The following is a 25,004-nucleotide window of genomic DNA, read 5'->3' on the forward strand; positions in this document are numbered from 1 at the left end:
GTAGACCCGGTAAAAGCCCTCCGGTCCCTCAACGCTGCGCCCAGGAGGTTCCCTCGACCCGAAGGCCGGTAGCTATAGCAGCCTTAGTGCACATGCAGGTTGAAGGACCTGGCCGGTGCCACCCCCGCGCGGGAGAGTCCCTGGGAAGGAGTCTCCCTTGCACGATGCGCTGAAAAATATCGGTCCTACCTTGGGCCTGGTTCGATGCTTCACGAAGTTCGTGATCCTCTGGAGGTGACCTCTGGAAGGGCTCCATCCACCGGGCTAGTCTGTTCTTCAGCGCCTTCGAGGGCACCGAGTTACACGCCGAACAGGATTGCCAACCGTGGTCTGAGCCAAGGCGGCAGAGGGCGTGGGTGTCTGAAGTTGGGAAGAGCACGTTGCAGGATGGAACCTGCTGAACCCTATAGAAGTCTGACGCCTGAGGACCGAGTACCTGAATCATAGATATGACAAAAGACAGAAGTATCCGCGGGTGGAATTACATCGCCGAAGCCAAACCCAGGAGCGCTGCTGAATTCGGCCTGTTCGCGTCTATGTTATGTTATGTTATGTTATGTTATTTTGCACTTATATAGCGCCTTATATACCATTGGTATGGTCTGAAGGCGCTGGTAGGTTGAACGCCCTTGGGAACCGCAGTTCAGATCAGTAGAGAGAGTAGGGAGAGTCAAAAAGGTGCGTGTGAGCACCGGATATGTGTGCAGCTCGTGCGGTACTTGTGTAATAGCTGCTTCTTATCGGTAGGTGTGGTGGTTGAGAGATCAGGAGAATGTGTTCGTTCTGGCAGGATTTATCCGGAACGGATGTGGCTGCGTTAGGCCTGAGGAAAACGCCTGGCTGGGGGTGTGAGACCAGCAGTGTTTACATAGAATGATGTGGAGTAAGCGGCGGATGTTCGTATGAGAACAGTTATACCGAATGGTGTCATAGTATCTCTGTGTTCTAGTTGAGTGGTGATGTAAAGGAGAGAGTAAGCGTGGTGGTGTGACATGATGGGTTATATGCTTTTTCAATGTGCAAACTTCTAAATGCAACTTTCCCAGAGAGGCTACTGGGCACATTTCTAAAATTCAAGGAGAGGCTATAGGGCACACTTTCTAAATGCAACATTCACAATTCCATCTAGATGCGGCGCAGGCCAATATTCACAATTCCATCTAAGAGTGGGCATGCTAACATTTCTCAATTCCATCTAGGTGCGGACATGCTAACTTTCACAATTCCATCTAAGAGTGGGCATGCTAACATTCACAATTCCATCTAAGAGTGGACATGCTAACATTCTCATTTCCATCTAGGTGCGGACATGCTAACTTTCACAATTCCATCTAAGAGTGGGCATGCTAACATTTCTCAATTCCATCTAGGTGCGGACATGCTAACTTTCACAATTCCATCTAAGAGTGGGCATGCTAACATTCACAATTCCATCTAAGAGTGGACATGCTAACATTCTCAATTCCATCTAGGTGCGGACATGCTAACTTTCACAATTCCGTCTAGGAGTGGGCATGCTAACATTTCTCAATTCCATCTAAGAGTGGACATGCTAACATTCTCATTTCCATCTAGGTGCGGACATGCTAACTTTCACAATTCCATCTAAGAGTGGGCATGCTAACATTTCTCAATTCCATCTAGGTGCGGACATGCTAACATTCACAATTCCATCTAAGAGTGGACATGCTAATATTTCTCAATTCCATCTAGGTGCGGACATGCTAACATTCAGAATTCCATCTAAGAGTGGGCATGCTAACATTTCTCAATTCCATCTAGGTGCGGACATGCTAACATTCACAATTCCATCTAAGAGTGGACATGCTAACATTCACAATTCCATCTAAGAGTGGACATGCTAATATTTCACAATTCCATCTAAGAGTGGACATGCTAACATTCACAATTCCATCTAAGAGTGGACATGCTAATATTTCACAATTCCATCTAAGAGAGGGCGTGCTAACATTTCTCAATTCCATCTAGGTGCGGACATGCTAACATTCACTATGCAGAAAAGGGGACCGAGGTGTGGCTCCGGAGGGCGGAGTCAGGGCAGTGCATGCTCTCTGGTCCGCACCCCGCAGGCCTCTAACTTTAAAGGGGAAGAAGGTTTTTTCTGGTGGAAAAGGTTCCGTCTCCCATCCCTTGGAAGGCAATAGTTTTACCTGTAACTCCATTTCTCCAGCATTGGTATCTTTCATGGATTCACATGCTTAGAATATTCCCTGTCAGGCTGGGAACCCTTGGTACATTTATAAAGACCTTTTCCATAGGAAAAACCTAGACACCTGTGTCCTATCCCCGTTGTTTTGGGCCGCTTACGCATGCCCCAATAGGACGCAGCGGTATAAATGCCCTGCAGCTCTGTGTATGATTAAGGTAAAACTTGAGAGCTCGTTTCACATCCAACGTATGTGGAGCTTTTTCGGCGACTGATGACTGAGTCGCGAAGAATGTAGGTAGAACAAATCGACAAATGTTTATGAAAGACAGTAGGAATTTTCAGTATAAAATGAGGGTTGGTCCCCAACACCACTTTGTCTTTAAAAAATCTCAAGTAAGGAGGATCAATGACTAGTGCTTGCAACTGCGAGAGTCGTCGTACTGAAGTGATAGCCACCAAAAAAGCCAACTTCCACGATAAGAATGTCATAGAAGCCATAGGTTCAAAGGGAGCTTTCATTATTTCCGTCAACACTCGGTTAAGACTCCAGTTCGGACAAAACTTTTTAATTGGTGCAAAAATACAAAATAAAGCTTTCATTAAGTACTTTATCAGCCTATCACTAAACAAAGGTGATGAATGCTTTCTTCGCGTGAATCTTGAAATGGCTGCCAGGTTAACCTTTATCGATGAAAAGGATAACCCACTCTGCTAAATGCAGCATATATGGAAGACGCTGTTCCAGAATTATATTCAGGGGCTCTAAATCTGGTTGATCTTTACACCACATGCAGAATCTCCTCCACTTGCATGCGCTGCTTGTAAAATTCTACGGCAATCCGATGAAATAGCTAGGGTAGCAAACTCCGAGAAGTCAGGAGCCAGGCTGTCAGGTTGAGACTGTCCGGATCGTGATGCCACACTGTTCCCTTGTCCCGGTTCAGGAGGTTCGGAACCTTCTGAAACCTCACTGGCCGCGCTATTGATAGCTGGAGCAGGTCGGAGAACCACGCCTGCCTTGGCCAATAAGGAGCCACTAAGGTCACTCGACATCGGTATTTGAATCCATTGCAGGGTCTGTCGTATGAGTGGAAACGGGGGAAAAGCATATAGAACCTTGTCCGTCCACGGAAAGGAGAACGCTCCCCCCCTCCCCCGCGCGAATCGAGCTGCGGCCATCTGCTGGAGTACTGTTCATTTCTTGTTCTCCCTCGTCGCAAAGAGATCCAGAGAAGGCGGTCCCCACTTTCTGAAAATCTCCGACAACTGTTGCTCGTTCGTGTATCTGATCAATTTCTCTGCTGAGAGAATCCGCTTGTACGTTTTTTACTCCCGGAAGATGGTAGGCTACTATAGTTATATTCTGTTGTAGAGCCCACTGCCATACTTCCTGAGCTTCTGTTGAGAGTTCTTGAACGAGTACCTCCTTGTTTTCTCAAGTAAAACATTGTTGTCGTGTTGTCTGTCAGTTTTCTCACCACGGATCCTTTTATGTGCGGCAGAAAAGCTTTCAAAGCCCAACGTACTGCCCTCAACTCCAGCACGTTGATATGAAGGGTTGACTCCTCCAACAACCACAGGCCTTGCGTTTGAAGAGAGCCCAGATGCGGTCCCCATCCCGTTAGAGACACACCCGTCACTATCGTCCTGGGAAACTCCGATCCTGTAGGGGCACCCCTCTGGCTAGGATTTCGAAGACTTGCCACCATCGAAGTGCTCGTAGGAGCTTGTTGACGGTCAGTTTGTCAGACCAAAGTCCTTGGCTCTGGGCCCATCGGTCTGCCAGTAATTCTTGAATTGGCCTCATGAATAGGCGACAGTTGTTTACCAAGGGGATACACGAAGCCATGGCTCCCAATATCGACATATCTTTGTACCGACACTCTAGTGTTGACTTCCCACTGTTTTGCCAGCCGATTGAGCCTGTGAATCCTCTCCACAGATGGTTTCACTAATCCTGACCGAGTTTTGAACTCCGCACCCAAAAACACTAAGTTCCTTGAGGGAGTTAAGGAGGACTTTTCGAAGTTGACCGCAAATCTTAGTCGTTGCAGAAGTTGCATGGTGGCCTCTAGACTTGCTTGTGTTCTTATAGGGGACGACCCCTCACTAACCAATCGTCCAGATAAGGGTAAACATGATGACCGTTTTCTTAACCATGCTGCTACCGGGGCTAGGCACTTTGTGAAAGTCCTGGGAGATGATTTTAATCCTAATGGGAGCACTGTGAACTGTTAGTGGGTCTGCCCGACCACAAACCTTAGGAACTCTGTCGTTGACGCATTGGTATGTGAAAATACGCATCCTGGAGATCCAACAATGCCAGAAAATCCCTGTGATGAATCGACCGGATCACTTCCTGAAGTGTGAGCATTTTGAATTTCAGATTTTTTTAATGTTTTGTTGAGGTCTCGAAGGTCGAGAATGGGACACCACTTTCCGTTGGGTTTCTTCACAACGAAGTATCAGGAGTACACTCCTTGACCTCTCTGACACATGTACCAATTCTATAGCCCCTTTTTGTAGCATAAGTACTACTTCCTGTTTTAAAATTTGCAGTTGGGGTTGAGTCGAAAACCCTGGTGGAATGTGCGACAGCTTGCTTCTGAATTGTAAGGAATGACCGAACTTCACAGTGTCCAATACCCACCGGTCCGAAGTTATCTTTTCCCACTAGTCGACACAGTGAGACACACTGCCTCCCAGGACGTTCTGAAACTCATCATTGCTGGTCTTTTGATTGTTTGTCCTTCGTCGACGTTGAGTAACCTCCCCTTTATCTTGAGGCTTGATAGTCTCCACGTCTTCTTGCGGTCTGAGAAGCCCGCCTGTAGCCTTGAGAGGAGTAAGACGGTCTATTGAAAGTACGGTCCCTGGATGACGAGAACCGGGAATTTCCTGATGCTCCTCTAAAGGGGCGAAACAAACGAAAACTTCTGCCACTCTGGAGGGCCCCAAGAGAGTGTGCTGTGTCCGAGTCTACTTTCATGCCTTTCAAGGCCTCGTCCACCTTCTCCCCAAAAAGGAGTTCCCCTTCAAAGGGCATATCCAACACTTCATATTGCACTTCAGGTCGAAAATTGGTGCATTTGAGCCAGGCCCGTCTTCTCAGAACCACTCCGTTGTTAACTTGTTTAAAGCCCGATTCTGCCAGATCTATGGCAATATTTATTGAGTGATTGGAAGCCTCTTCACCCTTATGAACAAGTAACATCGCAGATTTTTTGTTCGTTCGGAAGATGTTCCAGTATGGGTGCTAAACAATGCCACATCTGTTATACCTCGCCTTAATAGCTAGAGAATTGGCTGCCTTCACCGTTGTCGCCCCCACCGACAACACCTTCTTGCCAAAGGCATCTTGTCTCCTGGCCTCGTTCCCTGTAGGAGTTGCACATTTATGTTGAGACCTTGCCTTTCTTGCAGCAGCCGCCGATACCACACACTCTGGGGAAGGTTGAGAGGACAAACATTTCGGCGTAGACTCAGGAGCCTTAAATTTCTTTTCCAGTCTATCTTTAATCGCCAGCTCCGAGAACTGATGACGCATTGTTCGTAGCCCATCTTGCCATACATGATCTAAAATGGGAACTGAAATCACCGATTTTCTCCCCTTTCCCATATGATCAAACAAGAAACAGTCTTTCTTCTCCTCCTGGGCCAACCCAAACTCGGTACAAGCCTTACCCATCATCGTGTGGAAAGAACCAATGTCATCAGGAGGTGACGGTTGAACTGGGCTTCTCAGAGCTTCCATCTCCGCCTCCGATTCCCAGGTCGGGTCCCTACAGGGGGATAATGATATATCCGATACTCTTTCTGACTCGGACTACGGTAGTAGTTCTACCGGACGCGGACATGGAAGATCTTCACGAACCGGCGCCGACGCCATAGGAGTCGGCCGAAGGGAAGGGCCTGGCTCATCGTCGACTGGTGTGGTATGTCTCACCGGAGCAGCAACCTGAGGTAACTTCGCATCCAATTTCTTCAACAAGGTTTTAAATGTAGGCAAAACTTCCAGGGATAAAACAGTCTGAGGGTTGAGTAATGGAGTTGTAACCGGGATATTCGTCCCGCTCGAAAGAGTCAGAAAGCTAACCCCTTGCATCCCAAGTTCCGCAGGCCCAACCACTGGCTCACATTCGTCATCTGCGGATGATATGGAAAAAGCTGCCTCCTGCTGCAGCAGGGTCTCTGGTAAAACTGGGTTATACACTTCCAGTCGTCAGCCTTCCTGTGGAACCCCCGTCGACGAGGCTAATTACTCGATAGTCGTCGACGCCGCCACCCGACTCGGCGGAACCACTGAAGAGAAGATCTGCGTCAAGGGTAGCGAGGGTGTTGACGATTTGGCTACCGTCGACGACCCCAGTGGATGTACAGAGTCTTGAGGCGTTCTCGCCTTTTTTTTAACTCGATTTGTGTTTTGAAGAATGTTGACTCGAGGATGATCTATGATGATCACCTGGGGAGGATCTTGACAGGTCTTCTCTCCTTTGACGAGGAGGAAGACGACGATGTTTTCGTTTTCAACAAAGTCTCTCGTGGAATGTTTTTCCGATGAGCCTTTCTCCATCGAATGCACTTTCTTTGCCGGAGGTTCAGCCGATATGGAACGGCGGGGGGCCCCTGGAGATTTAGCTGTAGAGGCCAAGCTATGCGTGGAGCCTACCTCCGAAGGGGGGTACGCACCCGCTCCTTCGTTCAACCAAGCCACCAGCCGTCTATTTCGGTCTTTGAGGGTCTTCTGCTTTTACAAATGTCACAATTGTCTGCCGAATGGTGAGGGTAGAGACAATATATACAGTCCATATGGCCATCTCCTTCATACACCCTTTTTAATCCGCCTGTAGCACACAGACGAAAAAGAGCTTTTCCAGACATTAGGAAAAAATTAAAAAACAACCTAGTAAAATAGTAGATGACACGAGGTGATCCCACTACTTTGGAAGACGGTTGAAATCTGGAGGGAGCTGCGGGGGCGGGGCATTTATACCGCTACGTCCTATTGGGGCATGCGTAAGCAGCCCAAAACGACGTGGATAGGACACAGAAGTGTTGAGGTTTTTCCTATGGAAAACGTCTTTATAAATGTACCGAGGGTTCCCAGCCTGACGACCGGGAATAATCTAAGCATGTGAAACCGGAATGGTCCCCTGGCGGCTCTGAAAGAGGGGAAAGGGAGGTTGAGTTGGTGGGAGGAAGCTGGGAAAGTGCAAGAGAGCAGTGATGTGCTGTTGGCAGCTTCAGCCCGGTGGGTCCGTTGGCTGGGCCTGGGGTGATTGCGGCCGGTAGTCGTCATGTACTGTTGTGTGAGTGTGCGTCTTTGTTTTGTTGTTGCAATGTAGTGAAGTTTGTGCGGTTTGTTGTGCTGTAGGTTTGCGGTTGCGTATAGTTTGGAGTTTGAGAGGTGTATGCATAGGGGGGAAATAGTGGATTGGTTAGTTGGCATTTCTGTCTCGAAGTGAGGCGATGGGTTCGCGTAATCTCCCTAGATGGGGTATTGGGGCATTTCTGCACCTCTGTCCCAATCTGGGCTTGTCCGGTATTCCCACTATCCCATTCATATCTGGCCTCCCTTTCCATCAACTTCCTTCATAAACCTTAACTACCTTCCTTTTCAACTCATATGGCCAGTGTACCTGCTGAAGTCCACAACTCAGTATGGTGATTGCCAACATATAGAAACTCTATAACAGTGTGGTACTTGGTAGCAATTAAGGGGTGAGTGAGGAAGTTGGCTCGAATTGCCCGGGGTTGTTGATTCTGTCTTAATGGGTGTCGCTTGTGTTTTATTTGACCTGTCGTTACCAGTCTAGTTGTGGTGGGAGTGTCTTAATCGTTTCTGGGTGTTGTCAGTGTCCTCCTAAGTTTAGTTCTTTTTTCTTTCCGTTGTTTCGGTTTCAGTTTGTGCCTGTGGTGTTGAAGCGCCAGGTTTTTAGTAATTTCCTGAATTTTAGGTGATCTTTGGTGTTTTATTTCTTTTGGGATGTTGTTCCAGGTTTTGCAGCTAAGTGGTAGAAGGAGAAGTCTCCAAGTTTTTTCTTAAGGTATGGTTTTAGTTCCAGGCGAATTTCGTTGCTTGACCTGAACAGTCTTGTTGGTTTGTAGATTGTTATTTTTTGCGTTATGCACATTATTTTGAAGGTGATGCGATGTTTGACTGAGACAGTGTAGTGTTTTTAGGGCAAGAGATGTGCTCTCTTCTGGAAAGTGAGTATTCTGGCTGCTATATTTTGGATCTGTTGTAGTTTGTTCAGGAGGTATTCTGGTATTCCAAGGTAGAGGCTGTTTGCATAGTCTATTCTTGACATGAAGAGGGCACCGATTGCGAGTTTTGTGCATGAAGGAGGGGAAAGGTAGGATTCTTCGTGCTGTGTGGAGGAGGAAAAAGCATTTGACTGTTGAATTAATTTGTGGTTCTAAGTTTAGGGTGTTGTCCATCAGGACTCCCAGATTTTTTATTACCTTAGATGTTGATGCTGCAGTTCCCATTTCTGTTGGCCACAGGATGGCTGTTTCGTTCTCTTGGTCTTTGGATATGATCATAATTTCTGTCTTTCCTGGGTTGATTTTCAGGTTGTTGGCATTCATCCAGTTGAAGACTGCTTTTAGACACTCGATTAGGGTTGAGTGAACAGCTTGGGTAGTTGTAGCATGTAATGTTGTATATTTTGAAGATTCTGATAACTGGAGTCTGGTAGATGTTGAAGTACAGTGATGATAGTGAGGATCCTTGTGGCACTCCACAGTCGTTGACTCGTGGGGTGGATTTGAAGGGTTTAATCCATACTGTTTCTGTTCTGTCTGCTAGGAATGATTTAGTCCAGAGTAGTGCTGTGTCTGTTATGCCTAGGTCTTCTAGTCTTTTGGTTAGGGTGTCATGGCTAACTGTCGAAGGCTGCAGAGAGGTCGAGCAGAATAAGGGCTGAGGTTGTGTTTGAGTGTTAGTTTTTAGGTCGCCCCAGATAGATATTAGTGCAGTTTGTTACTCTAGCGGGTCCGAAACCAACTTGAGCTTGGTCTAGCAGGTGGTGTTTTTCTCCATTTTCTTTAGTTAGTTTGTATAAGTAGGTTTCTAGGAGTATTGCTGGGTAGGGAATGTTTGAAATAGGCCTGTAGTTGGAGGTCTTTCACGTCACCACTTAAGATTTTTAAAAGTGGTTTGATATATGCCGATTTTAAGGTCCTCGGTACAATTGCTGTTAGGGATAGATTTAGAAGGTTTCTGTAATATTCTGCTGGCGTTCCTTGTGCGAGGATTGATTTGAAGATTTCCGGGGGATCCATTGGTGATCCTGCTTTCTTGCTGTATTTTACCAGCAAGGCGAATGCCTCTGCTGAAATTTCAGGAAAGATTTGGAGTTTGTGCTATGGTTCTGTGTTGGGTTCTTTTGGTTGTGTTGTGTATAGTTTCTCTGTGGGGATTGGGGTGTCGCAGCCTGGTGGGTTGCTCATCATCTCTAATGATGTTGAAAATGTTTTTGTGTGTTGGTGGCATTCGCGATTCTGTCATCATAATGCCTTTTCTACACGTTTAGAATTTCCTTCTTGTATGCGCGGCTTTGTTTCTGGAAGTGTGTTTTTTTCTGGGTTGTATTCTTTCCTTCATTCCAGTTCCATCTTTTGGTTTTCTTTTTTCATGGAGCTTAGTAGTGGAGTGAACCATTTTGCCATTGCTCTTGTTTTTGACAGGGTGAACGGTTTTTCCGAGGCGATCTCGTCAATTGTATCGGCAATCCATTTGTGTAGTAGCTCTGCTTTCCCCGTCTAGGTCAGCTAGTTCCGTAGTTGAGGGTTTGGTCATCTTCAATTGTTCGAATAGGTTGCTTTCTTTGATGCGTTTCCAGTTTCTTTTTGTGATGGTTGTGAGTTTAGGGGGTTGGATGTAGACTTGGGTTGGCGGAGTGATCACGAATGGGATGATGAGATGGTCGCTCCACGGTATTTTTATCGGTGGTGTTGTGGTAAAGAGTTTTTCCTTGGCGAAGATTGCATCAAAGGTGTGTCCTGCAGAGTGTTGCCCCTTTGACTAGTCTTAGTTTCATGGTAGTAAGTTGTCCAATCAGTGAGTTGGCGTGACTGTCTTCAAACCAGATGTTGAGGTCCCCCAGGATGATTAGATGTTCGTGGTTGATGGCTATGTTGGTTATGGCTTCTATGAAGTTGTCGACGAAGGTTGCATCGTATGTCGGAGGTCTGTACACGAGGATGAATGTGAGGTTGGTTTTTTGGGCTCGCTGTTAGGTGTATAACCATGGTTTCACAGCTGATGTGAGCGGTTCATCTGTTTTTATTTTCAGGTGTTCTTTGAATGCTATTGCGATGCCTACTTTGTTCTGTTTATTTGAAGGCATTTGAAGTTGGTTGGAAGGCAGCTTTGGAGTGTGATTTTGTAGTTGTCGTCCAGCCATGTTTCGGTGATGAATAGCATGTCAATGCCATTGTCAGAGTAGGTCGAAGACATCTGTTGAGTGTTTTGACATGGATCTTGCGTATATTAGATTGCAGTGGATTTTGGAGATGGAGTTTGGTTTGGACTTTCTTGGTGGGACCATCTTCTGGTCGGTTTTGAGGTTTCCTTTTTGGTCTATCTCTTGTTGAGGTCTTGGTGCCGGAGTGTCAGTGTTGAAGAGTTCTTCTAGGTTCTGTCTTGGATTTTTGTTTTTTTCATCGGGTTCGTCTTCCAGGAGTCGTGGGTGTCGATTGGAAGTTACTCTTGTTTTGGTGATGTATGGTGTCAATGCATCGATCGTGTTTTTGTTGTTTCTAGTTTTGTTCATCCTCCTTCTGCGTGGTTGTGTTTGGTTGTTTGATGTATCTGGTTCTAGTGTTGGGCTGTCAGGGTTTGTCAGTTCCTTTCCCATAATTACAGGGCTGTCAAGGGTCCATGTTACAGTCTGTGCTTTAAGCATTCTGTATGGAGGTGTAAGAAGGCAGAATGGTTTAGGTAAAAACAGTGAATTTGAGATGGTTTGGAAAAAAGTTTCCTTAATGTTTCTTCTCTGGAAGCTTTTGCTGTCCCAAGTCAAAATGGAGGGGCGAATGTTCAACATTAACCAATCACTGCTGCTTATGATGCAACTTTGAATTCTGAAAAGAATTCTAAACTGCCTTTCATTAAAGTTTGTAACCAAGTCAGTCATAGCCTCTGTAGTTCCTGTGAATTTAGAATTATAAACTCCTATAATTGAAGGGAATATAGTTGAGAAAGTTCCCAATTTCAACATTAAGAGTCATATGAAATCGGGAAGAGAATTTCTGAGAACGGAAACAGAGAAGATTCCAGTCAGCGGAGAGAAGAGAAGCGGAACAAAGACTGAGCTAAGTGCTTTAATGTTCTACAATCTGAAAAAGTTGACTGTAAATAAGGGAATAGTTTCTTACCTGTAACTCCATTTCTCCAGCATTGGTATCTTTCATGGATTCACATGCTTAGAATATTCCCCGTCGTCAGACTGGGACCCCTCGGTACACATATATAGCCTTTTCCTATAGGAAAACTTCCGACACTTTTGTGTCCTATCTACGTCCTTTTAGGGCCCGCCTACGCATGCTCCGCAGGCCGTCCTAGTATAAGAGGCCCGCCCCCGCGGATCCCCTTCAGATTTCGGCCCCTCCAAAGTAGGAAGGGTTAAACTTGTTTATCACATACATTGCAGTCCCGGGGAGGCTTGACGGGCGCATGTGAATCCATGAAAGATACCAATGCTGGAGAAATGGAGTTACAGGTAAGAAACTATTCCCTTCTCCAGCATTGGATCTTTCATGGATTCACATGCTTAGAATAGATTGTATAGCAGTAACACTTGAGACGGTGGTGAGAATGCAATGTAACGTACCCTCACCCTACTACTCAACACATATGCGCAGCAGTAATAAGTTTACTCATATAACCTTTCCCACTGAAAATACATTGTCATCAAAGGTAGGAAACACTCTCCACAACGTGGAGCTTACCTTACTGAAACAGATGGCGCAGGACAGCTCTTCCCATCTGCGCCTCATCCGCATGCTGCCTGGCAAGGCAGTAGTGGCGGGTAAACGTGTGGGGCACTGACCATGCCGCAGCTTGGCATATGTCAGTCAGCGGAATTCCGGCCCATAACGCTGTTGAGGATGACATCGACCTTGTAGAATGGGCTCTAGGATGTCTTTGCAGTGGCCTTCCGGCCTTAGAGTGACAAAAGGCAATCGTCGACGAGACCCATCTGGCCAATCCCTGTTTCGAGATTGCTTTACCTCTCGTCGACGGACCATATGCGACGAACAGTTGCCGAGTAGCCCTGATGTCTTGTGTACGATGTAGGTAGAATTTCAGAGCCCTCTTAACGTCCAGGGTATGAAGAGTTTTTTCTGCTGCCGACGATGGAGTGGCGAAGAAAGTAGGCAGAACCACGGATGAGTGTTTGTGATATACCGTCGGAACCTTAGGGACGAACGTAGGCTTAGTCGCCAGGACCACCTTGTCCTTAAAGAATCTTAGGTAGGGCGGGTCCACGACCAGCGCTTGTAGTTCCGAGATACGTCTGGCTGATGTGATAGCTATCAGGAACGCCAACTTCCACAAAATGAATTTCATGTCAGACGTGGCCATAGGCTCAAAAGGCGGTTTCATCAAGCCTGCCAACACTGTGTTTAGGCTCCACGCCGGGGGAAAACGTTTCACCGGGGGAAAACGTTTCACCGGGGGAAAAGCTCGAAATAAACCCTGCATGCAGTGTTTCACCAGTCTGTCACTGAATAGAGGAGGCGACTGCCTCTTCCTTGTGAACCTCGAGATGGCTGCCAGGTGTACCTTTATCGATGGGGGGGACAGACCCTTTTTTGCTAAGAGAAGCAGGTAAGGTAGAACTTGTTCCGGCGTCACCAACAATGGTTGTAGGTCCCGCTGTCTTCTACACCACTCACAGAATCTCCGCCACGTATAGGAGTAGGATTTGTTAGTGGAAGGGGCTCTAGCCGCCTGCAGAATTTCTTGGCACTCCTCTGAAATGTCTAAAGCCCCGAATTCCGAGAAGTCAGGAGCCAGGACGTAAGGTTGAGACTGTCCGGGTCGTGATGCCACACCGTGCCTCTGTCCCGGGATAGAAGGTACGGGACGTTCGGAAACGCTATGGGATGTTCCAGCGATAGATGGAGGTCTGAGAACCATGGTTGCCTCGGCCAGTATGGTGTCACTAGAATCACCCGGAAATTGTATCTGCGTATCCACTGTATTGTTTTCCGTATGAGGGGAAACGGGGGAAAAGCATAGAGGAACATGTCCGTCTATGGGAAGGAGAACGCCTCCCCCACCGAACCCTCTTGGGGCCACCTGCTTGCAAATTTCTCGCATTTCTTGTTCTCTTTGGTCGCGAAGGCATCCAGAGGTGGGTGGCCCCATTTCTCGAACACTTTCTTCAAGTGACCCGTGTCCATTTCCCACTCGTGTATCTGGGCCATGTTTCTGCTGAGGGAGTCGGCTTGGCAGTTCCTCACTCCTGGAAGGTGATAAGCCACGAGGGAGATTTCGTGCTTCAATGCCCAATGCCATGTTTTCTGGGCTTCTATGGAGAGAGTCCTTGATCGTGTCCCACCTTGTTTCCTCAGATAAAACATGGCTGTTGTATTGTCGGTCAGTATTCGCACTCGCGACCTCTTGATGTGTGGTAGGAACGCCTTCAAGGCCCATCGCACCGCTCTGAGTTCCAGTACGTTTATGTGTAGGAGTGACTCCGTTGGAGACCAGCGACCTTGCGTTTGGAGAGCACCCATGTGCGCTCCCCATCTGGTTAAGGACGCATCCGTAACTATGGTGCTCTGGAACTCCGGCTCCTGTAGGGGCACACCTTTGTTCAGATTGTGGGAACTCTGCCACCACTGAAGGGTCCGAAGTAGCTTGTCGTCGACGGTTATCCTGTCCGACCACGATCCCTGAGCCTGTGTCCATCGGTCTGCGAGGAATTCTTGGACTGGCCTCATGAAAAGTCGACAGTTTCTCACCAGATGGATGCAGGATGCCATGGCCCCTAGGACCGAAACGTACTTTCTCACTGAGATTCTGGTGTTTCACCGTAGCCGGGTCGCCTGTTGAATGAGTCTCGAGGTCCTGTCGAGAGAAGGTTTCACCAGCCCTAGCTGAGTCTCGAACTGTGCCCCCAAGAATACCAGCGTTCGACGGCCGCAGAGAGGATTTCTCGAAGTTTATGGTGAATCCTAGCCGTTGTAGAAGCTGCATGGTGGCTTGTAGACTTGTGTTGGTCGACGCTGGGGAGGATCCCCTTACCAGCCAGTCGTCGAGGTATGTGTATATATGGTGGCTTTGCTTCCTTAGCCAGGCAGCCACTGGAGCCAGGCAGCCACTGGAGCCAGGCATTTTGTGAACGTTCTGGGGGAGGTTTTGAGCCCGAAAGGAAGAACCGTGAATTGGTAGTGGGTTCGCCCTATCACAAAACGTAGGAATTTCCTGTGTTTCCGACACATTGGAATATGGAAATACGCGTCCTGTAAATCCAGGGACGCCAGGAAATCTCCCTTTTGAACTGCGCGGATCACTTCCTGCAGCGTGAGCATCTTGAATTTCAGGCTCTTTAAGGACTTGTTGAGATCGCGTAAGTCTAGAATGGGACGCCATTTGCCGTTCGGCTTTTTTACGACGAAGTATCTTGAGTAGACTCCTTGGCCTCTCTGTGATGTTGGAACTAATTCTATCACTCCCTTCGCTAACATGAGTGTAACCTCTTGTTGCAGTGCCTTCATATGGGACTGAGCTGTGAACGCAGGTGGAATTTGCGGAGGGCTGTGTTTGAATTGAAGAGAGTGTCCGTGTCTTATAGTGTCTAACACCCATTGGTCCGTCGTTATCCTTTCCCATTCGTCGACATATGCTGAAACTCTTCCCCCCAGAACGGGTTGGGGAACGTCAATGCTGATCTTTAGTTTGCTTGTCTCTCGCCGACGATGGGTAAGATGGTCGTTTTCTGGAAGACTGGAAGTTTCGTCGACGGTTAGCCGATTGTGAGGCACGTCGGTACCCCTGGGAGGGGTAAGCCGATCTGGTAAAGGATCTGTCTCCAGAAGAGAATCTTGAATTTCCTGAAGCCCCTCTAAAGGGGCGAAAGGACTTGTAGCTCCTGCCACTCTGGAGGGCACCCAAAGAACGTGCCATGTCCGAATCTTCTTTCATCCCTTTTAGGGCCTCGTCCACCTTCTCACCAAAGAGAAGGTCTCCCTCAAAGGGCATATCTAAGACCTTGTATTGTACCTCTGGCCTGAAGTAGGTACACTTCAGCCATGACTGTCGACGTAATACGACCCCATTATTGACTTGCTTGAAGCCAGACTCAGCAAGATCCACTGCGATGTTTATTGCGTGATTTGAGGCTTCCTCACCCTCTCGGACCAGTAGCATCGCCGCCTTCCTCTGTTCTTCTGGAAGATGATCGAGTAGCGGAGCCAGCCTGTGCCACATCTCCCTATCGTATCTGGCCACAATTGCCATAGAGTTTGCGGCCTTTACTGTGGTCGCTCCCACGGAGAGCACTTTCTTGCCAAAGGCATCTTGGCGTCTCGCTTCATTCTCGGGTGGAGTCGTGCACTTGTGCTGTGCCTTTGCCTTCCTCGCTGCCGCCGCCGACACCACCAAGTCTGGTGTTGGTTGAGAGGATAAACACTTGGGTGTAGACTCTGGAGCCTTAAACTTTTTTTTCTAGGCGTCCTTTCACTGCTGGTTCTGAGAATGGGTGTCTCATTGTCTGCAACCCCTCTTTCCAAACATGGTCAAGTATCGGTATCGAGAACACTGACCTCCTCTTGCCCATGTGGTCGAACAAAAAACAGTCCTTTTTCTGTTCTTCCTGGGACAGACCAAATTCTTTGCATGCCTTCTCCATCATCGAATGGAATGACGCAATGTCGTCCGGAGGGGACGGTTGAGCTGGGCTTCTGGGGTTTTCCAACTCCGCCTCTGACTCCCAGGTAGGATCCCTGGAGGGGGATAAAGAGACCTCTGACATGGCTCCCCTGTCCGACTCCGAATCTGGCAGCTCACCTTCCTCCTGCGCCAGTGTTGAGATTGGCGTGCGTGGGTGCGGCGGTTGACGGGACGGGCCTGGCTCGTCGACGGGTGACTGTGGCAGGCTGACCTGGGGAAGTCGCTGGTCCAACGACCGTAGCAAGGACTGAAGCGAGGACAGAATATCCAACGACAAAACCGATTGAGGATTGAGGAGAGGGGCAGGTACCGGTGTAACGATGCCCTCGTCGACGACTTGGCAGCCGCTCGTAGCCCTAGGTCTGCTGGGCCAGCCACTCTCTCGCTCTCGTCCTCCGAGGACAGCAACATAGCTTGCTCTTGTAGCAAAGCCTCTGGGGGGGTAGGGACGAGGACTTCCGGCCTCCAGGCCTCCTGTAGGACCCCCGTCGACGAGGCTCTTGTCGACGCCATTGTCGACGGGACGAAGGATGCCCCCTGCGCTAGTGGCGGGAAGGCGGCCGATGACTGGATCGCCGTCGACGACGTAGGCTTCGCAGGTGGTTTTGGCGGTCCCGAATTCTCCACACTGTGCCCGCTTTTACTCGACTCGTGGTCGATCTGTGATGATCGCCCGAGGAGGATTTCCTTTCCTTCTCATGCTTTTTTGATGAGGATGATTTCTTTGACGAGGAGTCTGTAGTGGAGTGAGTTACAGACGACTCTTTTTCCGACGATCTAGATTTCTTCGCCGGTGGTTCCGACGAGGCCGCGCGGCGTGATGTTTTCGCCGACTGTGTGGAGCCTACCTCCGAGGGTGGGTATGCCCCCGCACCCTCATTCAGCCATGCCACCAGGCGTCGATTCCGGTCTTTAAGGGTTTGAGAAAACCCCTTGCATATGTCGCAGGCATCCGCCAATGGTGAGGGTGGAGGCAATATATACAATCCATATGTCCGCCCCCCTCGTAAACCTTTTTCAAGCCGCACGTCGCGCATGGACGGAACAGCGCTTTTCCTGATACAGAGGACATATCGTACTCGAAATCCAATAAGGCAACCTAGTACAAAATAGTAAGACAACACGAGGAGATCCCACTACTTTGGAGACGGTTGAAATCTGAAGGGGAACCGCGGGGGCGGGCCTCTTATACTGGGACGGCCTGCGGAGCATGCGTAGGCGGGCCCTAAAAGGACGTAGATAGGACAGAATAGTGTCGGAAGTTTTCCTATAGGAAAAGGCTATATATGTGTACCGAGGGGTCCCAGTCTGACGACGGGGAATATTCTAAGCATGTGAATCCATGAAAGATCCAATGCTGGAGAACTACAGAAACAAATGTGCCAGTTTTGAAGCCTAAGGATTTAGAAGTAACTTTAGAGACAATATATTTTAAGTTTGTTTGCACGCTTGTTTAAATATTTTTGGCGTTAGTTGCGTGAAAATTTTCAACATTTATGCGCGGGCAGTAGAGTCAAGACAGCAGTACTAAATTAACTAATTTCAGCTACTACTTAGCTCTGTGTAATTTTTCGTTTCATTGTACGCATTCAGGTGCAGCTTGTCCAGAGCATTTGAGTAAGCCACCCGCCGACGTTGCGTGCGTGCCTCTACAAGACGACATACGCTCTAACGCTCATACAGGCTGTACCGGTAGCAATTTTTGTATGCATTTTTCCTCTGGCAATTCGCTTAAAGGAAAGAACCTTGAAGATCGAATAACTGGCAGCCGTGGACCATTACTTTGTATTTCTACACAAAAAGAAAGTAAGTTTAAAGCTTTGCAAAGTGCCGAGCATGTGCCATCAGTAGAAAAGATAAATATACAAATGAAAAAGGTGAAGCATTGTCTTTTACTCAAAAGAAAGAACTCAAGTAAAATACTACTGCAAGCAGCAGCAGAGAAACAGTTCAGTGCAGTCTCAGCATCTCACGCTATTCCTGTGGTGAAGCAGTAAAAGACATTTATCAGCCCAACAGCTATATCAGCTTAGGCAGCAGGTACTGAGAGGGTATGGCAAGGCATTACTTACTGTAAAAGCATTTCTGATGGTTGTATCTGCTTAGATTCACATGCTGTGCATAGTCCGACATCCAGTGGTCACTGCGGAGTATTGCATTTTTTTTTCGTAGTCGAAAAGGGGACGTCAAGGCGTGTCTAACACTATCCCTATAGTGACGTGCAGTGTACCCACAATCACTCACGCGTCAAGGTCCCTCCGTTTGTATTTTTTCTGCCCTGAGGGAGCCTTAGAGACGTGAGTACAGAAAAGAGATAAAAGGAGGTCTATCTTCCTTCCATCAGAGCGGGGAAGAAGGGTGGGCGCATGTGAATCTAAGCAGATACAACCATCAGAAATGCTTTTACGGTAAGTAATGCATTGTCTTCTGATGTTTGTTAATCTGCTTACAATCACATGCTGTGCATAAACTAGCGAGCAGTACCCGGAGTTGGAGGCGGGTTGTGAGAAGGAACAGTAGAGAAAAGGTGTCTTAAAACTGCTTGTCCCACATGTGAATCAGATCTAGAGTGGGCATCTAGACAGTAGTGTTTTGTAAAGGTGTGTACTGAACTCCAGGTTGCCGGTTTGCAAATGGACTCAAGAGGGACATTTGCAATGAATGCTATGGAAGCCCCAGTGCCTAGAGTAGTGTGTGCTCTTGGCTTGAAGGGTAGTTCTCTCTTAGCAAGAGAGAAACAGAGGGTGATGCATTGTACGATCCATCTAGATATAGTGGATTTTGAAACTGCACCTCCCTCTCTTCCTGCTGCCACCGAGACAAAGAACTGATTAGTCTTTCTCAGTGGTCTAGTTCTTTCCATATAAAACATAACAGCCCTGCGCACATCCAGTGTATGCAGGTTTTTTTCTCCCAAGTTTGAAGGGTTTTGAAAGAATGTTGGTAGTTCTATAGATTGGTTCACATGGAACTTAGAAATGATTTTAGGTGCAAACCTAGAGTGTGTGCGTAGAACCACCTCATCTTTCTGAACTGTTACAAAGGGGTCTAGAATAGATAGCGCTTGTAGTTCACTTACTCTCCTGATGGAGGTGATAGCTATTAGAAAAGCAGTTTTAAGGGTGAGGTCCTTAAGCGTTGCTTTGTGCATGGGTTCAAAGGGTGAGCACATGAGCCTGGTTAGTACCACATTTAGGTCCCATCCGGGAGCTGGGTTAGCTATGGGAGGGTGTATTCTTGTAACTCCTTCCATGAAGGCCTTAATAACTGGGACTTTCCACCACAACACTAAGTTGAGAAGTGGTGTATGCGGAAAGTGTAGCCAAATGAACCTTAATAGAATTAAACACTAATCCTGAGTCTAGTAGGTGAGTCAGGTAGAGAACAATGTGTGGGAGACCAGTCAACCGGGTTGATGCTCTTATTTCTACATCATACGACAAATCTTTTCCACCTGCTAGAGTAACAGTGACGAGTGTAAGGCTTTCTAGCTTCCTTGCGAATGTCCATGCATCTCTGCGGGAGTTGTAAATGACCAAATTCTATGATCCCAGGAGCCATGCTGCTAAGTTCATGGTCTGTTGGCATGGGTGTAGTGTCTTGCCCTTGTCCTGTGATGGCATGTTGTACGGGCAGGGTAGTTTCACCGGTGGAGACAGGGACATCTCCATCAGGTGAGCGAAACATGGTTGCCGGGCCCACATAGGGGCCACTAGTACCATGGTGACTGGTTCCTGGTGCATATTGTGCACTATCTTGTTGAGAAGGGGAGTCGGGTGGGGGGGGGGGGGGAGCGTAAACAAATATCCCTGATCATGGTATCGATAGACCGTTCCCCATGGATTGGTTCTGGGAGTACCTGGAGGTGTAATCTTGGCATTGGGAGTTCTCCAGAGTTGCGAACAGATCCATTTCTGGGAATCCCATTGTGTGAAGACGTCGAAGACGAGGTCTTCTTGTAACCGCCATTCGTATTCTGCAGGTAGAGGGAAGTCTCTGCTGAGTTCGTCTGCTAGCAGATTGAGTTCCCCTGGTACATGTTGTGACAACAGGAACATGCATTTGAGAGCCCACTTCCAGATGTTCTGGGACAGCTTGGACAGTCCTGGAGAGTGCCCCCTTGCTTGCTCAGATAGTACATAGCTGTGGTGCTGTCTTTGAGGACCATCACTGTCTTCTCTTGCAGGTGTGCCTGAAAAGCCTTCAGTGCTTTGAAGACCGCTAACAGTTCCAGCAAGTTTGTGTTTGGATGCTACGCTCGGAGTCCAAACTCTGTGTGCAGTCTGATGGGATAGGTGAGCCCCCCCCCCCCATCCTGTGAGGGATGCGTCTGTGGTTACAGTGGCCTCCACTGCGGGGGTGGCGAATGGTTTCTCTATGACAAGGTTTTCCTTCAACCACCACCGTAGCGAGAGAACCAAGGCCTGCGAGACCACCACTAGATCGTCCCATTGTCCGCTGGCCTGACCACTGACTGTTGAGCCACTCTTGCATTGGGCGCATGCGCAGTCTCGCGTGAGGTACCAAATATATACATGATGCCATCATTCCCAGCAAACTCATTGCTTTGCGCGCCGTCACCTCTCGACCGGCCACATGTTGAGGGATCTGAAACAGCATATTTTGGACCCTCTCGTTGGAGGGGAAGACGAGGCTGTCCTTTGTTCGAATTAGAGCCCCTAGGAATTCTTTGATTTGGCTGGGCTCTAGGCTGGACTTCTCGTTGATGGAGAAGCCCAGTTGAACAAAAGGTCTACAGTCTTTTGGGTGTTTGAGAAGCATGTCTCGTAATAATCCCCCGTCATGAGCCAATCGTCGAGGTAAGGGTATACGGGGATGGACAACCTGCGCAGGTGGGCCGCTGCCACTACTTTCGTGAACACACTCGGCGCTGACGCTATGCCGAAGGGTAGCACTTTGAACTGGTAGTGTTTGCCCTCTATAATGAACCTGAGGTATTTTCGGTGCCCTGGCAACATTAAAATATGAAAGTATGCATCTTTCATGTCCAGTGTTGTCATGTAATCCCTTGCGATAACAGGGGGATTACTTCCTGTAATGTCACCATATGAAATTTGAGGCCTGTAAACGCTTTGACCTATCCCATAACGTCGAGGATAAGCTCCCATCGCCTCTGAAAAGCCTTCTAGTAGGCTAGGAGTCCCTTTCGACGGAGGGAGCGGTTCCTGCCTTCCTTCCGTCCCTTTCGGCGTTTCCCTGGCTTTGCGAGCGGTATTCAGCGTCTCTTTCGCCATCTGTCTCTGGCTACTGTTGGAAACAATACGTGCCAGGCTCTCGACAACTAAATGGTCTGTCGAGGGTTCCTCTGGCCTCGACGTTACAGGTGTTGCGTCCTCTAAGCCGACGGGCGCTCACTGGTGGGGCACGTCTGGCGGTTTGGTGATCGCGCCCTTATCTGGGGGTAGCCCAGTCGCTGGTCGCATTTGCGGTTGCGAGGGGGGGCTTTGGACCCTTTCGGTCCATGGAAGCCGCCGGTAGGACCTGCGTCTCCGTTGGCGCGAATGCTCTTTGTCTTCGACAAGGAAGAGCCGTGAGCCGTGTGCTTATGTGAGTGCTTGTGTGCGTCTATGTTGCCGGGGTGTTCATCCCCATAAGCAGGGCGTGAGCCAAGCTTGTCGGGGCAGGGGACAGAGGAGGAGCGTGACCGCTCCCTAAAGGGGTGTACAACCTCTGTATCGGAGGTTGGGCTATCACTTTCCTATCCACTTTCGGCGGCGGGTGAGGAATCAGACCTAGACATGGCATAGGCTGCCCACCTCTTGACCCTGCGGTCCTTTAAAGTCTTGGGCTTAAGAAGCTTACAGGCCACACAACCGTCTTCCTTGTGGTCTAGGAGCAAGCAGCGGTTGCACGGTTTGTGCTGGTCTTTCCAGGTGAATTTGCCCTTGCAGAGCGGGCAAAACCTAAAGGGTGTCCTCTCCATAGCTGCGGGAACGGACAGACGTGATAACAACCCCGAAGGAAAAGGTGGGGAAAGAGAAAGGCATTCTTAAAGAGATAGCAAGAAATGTCCCACAACCTCACTCTCCCTACTGTTTGAGGCCGGCGAGGCCAGGCCAAGTGTTCGGCGACGCCGAAGGGTCTCCTGCGAAGGCACAGCCGTCGAAGATCTTGTCGGCGGCGAACAGCTTTGTTGAAAGAGGAACGCAACGTTAAATAACGACCAAAGGTCGAGTGAGTATTTCTAAATAACGACCAAATGGTCGAGTGAATATTTGCAATGTCTCTCGAGGAGCTCCGCGTAAAGGCGACCAATATCTGGGCGAAAAAAAACAAAACAATCTGAGGGACCTCGACGTGCGAGGGATTGTGGGTACACTGCACGTCACTATAGGGATAGTGTTACAGACATGCCTTGTCGACGTCCCCTTTTCGACAACGAAAAACAAAATGCAATACTCTGCGGTGACCACTGGATGTCGGACTATGCACAGCATGGAAATCTAAGCAGATTAACAAACATTAGAAAAATTGTGATTGGTTCAATAGATATTTGTAGCAACAAGGTAGTAATCAGCTGTCAATTTATCTTTTTTTTTTTAGCTATCAATTTTTCAATAGGTCTTCTACTGAAGATTCCAGTCGATTGAGAGCAGGAGGGACAAGCAGTAGAAGATTTCTGCGTTTGTTATTTTCATCACATCTCCTTTCCCCTTGGGTTTGCCAGCTTGATAATTGTTGACGAATTGTTGTGCATGGAGAGTTAGGGGGTCTGGTGGGCCAGCGGCACTCTAGCAGGAAGAAATGGGAGATGACAGGGTTGGTTTGTTCTGATGACCAGTTGTTGGCGTGGTATGGAGTTAAGTAGATGCATTTGTCCCTGCTCACAATGTTGGTTCGATTTGTGTTCCTGTTTGTGGGGTGCGTTCTGTAGTTGTGGTTCCGGAATGTTTTTCTTTCCCCTCGGTATGGGTCGTTTGCGCAGCATTTCAAGATTTACAGTCGTTTATTTGTTTGACTATGCCGAGCTGGTTTTGCTTTGTTCTGGTTGTCTTGTGGTGTAGTATTGGGTGTGGGTGGGGTCAGGGGGGTTGTCAGCTACCAGTTTGGGCTCCAACTTTAGTTGGTATTTTCGGCCGGTGTTGCCGTCTCATTCAGTTGCTGTCTTGAGGGGGCTAGTGGAGGTGGTATGGGGTTGTATGGTTGGGTGTTATCGGTCGCTGTCCTTACTGCCAGTCTTCCTGGATGCGGTTCCCTGCGGTGAGCTAGCTATGTGGGTTTAAGGATATATACTTCTCTTAAGTGACTGAGGGCGCAGCTAGGACTCACTGTTTTATGAGGCGTGAGCCCCTAATCGTAGTGTCACTCGACAATAATCCTTACAATGCAATTTTGGGAACTGAACCCCTGCTCAATTTGAGAGACCTGTATAGTGGGAGAGGCGCCTATCAATGCAATCTGAATAGCATACTATGCAATTTGGGAACAGAACCCCTGCTAAATTTGAAGGACCTGTACAGTGCGAGAGATGCCCATCGATGCAATATGAATAGCATACAGAGCAATTTGGGAACAGAACCCCTGTGTATAAAATGTGTACAAAATATAGATTGGATTTGTGTATAAAATATATATTTCTTTACTATAAGTGTGTGAGTTTCTTTGGGTCTATGCATTTACTGAGTTCATTGTACTTAACATACAGCTCACATCCTCCTCATGAGATAAGCCTGGCTGCTCTAGCAGTCTACCAAACCTTTGGGTAGCACAGATTTCTAAGAGTTGGGGGGGCCTGTATACCAAGGGAAGGATTTATAGAGTCTGACCTATGGGTAGACTTTAGGAAACCTCCCCTCACACCAGGTACTAGAATATGACTCAACTTCTGCTGGCAAACATTCTCCAAATAAGGCTATTGTAAGCTTTGACATGTAATTTCCTCTGCCTGATAAAAACAAACTGAAAATTTAAGGAAAACCGCTCGCAATTATTCATTTAAGTACAGTTTAGCAGAATAATGACTGACTTTACCTTCTTTTCCTGGTTCTTAAGGCGTTCTTGGAGTTCTTTTTTCTCTTTTTCCAACTGTTCAACCTGTTTGGCCATAATGAAATCTGGGTCCAACTCCTCAAGATCCTGTGTAATAAAAGAGCATTTTACTAACAAGGAATCTAAGCAGGCAGAAGTGAGTGGGCAACACACATTTCAAGAACGGTGTCAAAGTTAGAACAATCGGATAGAAAGAATAAGCAACATTTGGAGTTGTAAAGGCATTTCCAATTACTGATTGTTAGGCAAAGTGCTGTATGCAATTACCAAATCAGCTTTAAGATTAATGTACTATGGCATTTGTTCAGCAACCATTGCCATTGGTATGGCCTCAAAGGAATGCATGTGAACACCCTTGAACGAACGAAGTCGGAGGTATTAAGAGATTGGTCTGTGGAATTTAGAATGAGTGTGCATTTTAGCCAGTACAAAGTTAAGTAGGGGTGGCTAAGTCGCTGCTAGCGACCCAAGTAGAACTGGCTTGTGGTTGGGTGTTATGAAGGCTATCGGGAGAGTATGAGAGTCAAGGAGACCGATTAGTCTTGGGGAGAATTTTCATTTCTGTAGTAATATCCTCCCATCTTCGAGACACCCAGCTCTTTTGCTAGACTTAGGACTTTCATGAGTGGGACCATTTTCTCCCTACCTTTTGTGTTTTTATCCGATTTGAATGTTGCGTTTGTACTGTTTTAGGAGTCTGACAAACTCCTTAGGTAACTGCTTTTTGTATGGCGACGCACAGCACCTTCCTTTTCTTGTGTTAACTACAGTTCCCAAGAATAGTAAAGTGAAATTGACTTTACTTCGCTTTCTCTGTGTAGGTCCAGCACACACACGATCTTATGTGGAGTGCAGGGAGGTTACTTAGTAGACCCTTATCCTACTTTCCCATTAAATGTTTTAGGTTACCCT

The 25,004-nt window shown here is 47.8% G+C and overlaps 1 protein-coding gene across 1 annotated transcript in view; it reads right to left on the reverse strand.

Annotated features, from left to right (window-relative positions):
• The window catches only part of EIF3A (eukaryotic translation initiation factor 3 subunit A), an 812,143-nt gene that overhangs the window by 431,247 nt on the left and 355,892 nt on the right, over positions 1-25,004 (reverse strand). The window contains exon 13 of the mRNA XM_069611926.1: positions 24,075-24,179. Coding sequence (XP_069468027.1) covers positions 24,075-24,179 — 105 coding nt within the window. The remainder of the gene's footprint in view (positions 1-24,074; positions 24,180-25,004) is intronic.

This window comes from Ambystoma mexicanum, chromosome 8 (genome assembly GCF_040938575.1).
Source record: "Ambystoma mexicanum isolate Mex_15411 chromosome 8, UKY_AmexF1_1, whole genome shotgun sequence".
Classification (NCBI taxonomy): domain Eukaryota; kingdom Metazoa; phylum Chordata; class Amphibia; order Caudata; family Ambystomatidae; genus Ambystoma; species Ambystoma mexicanum.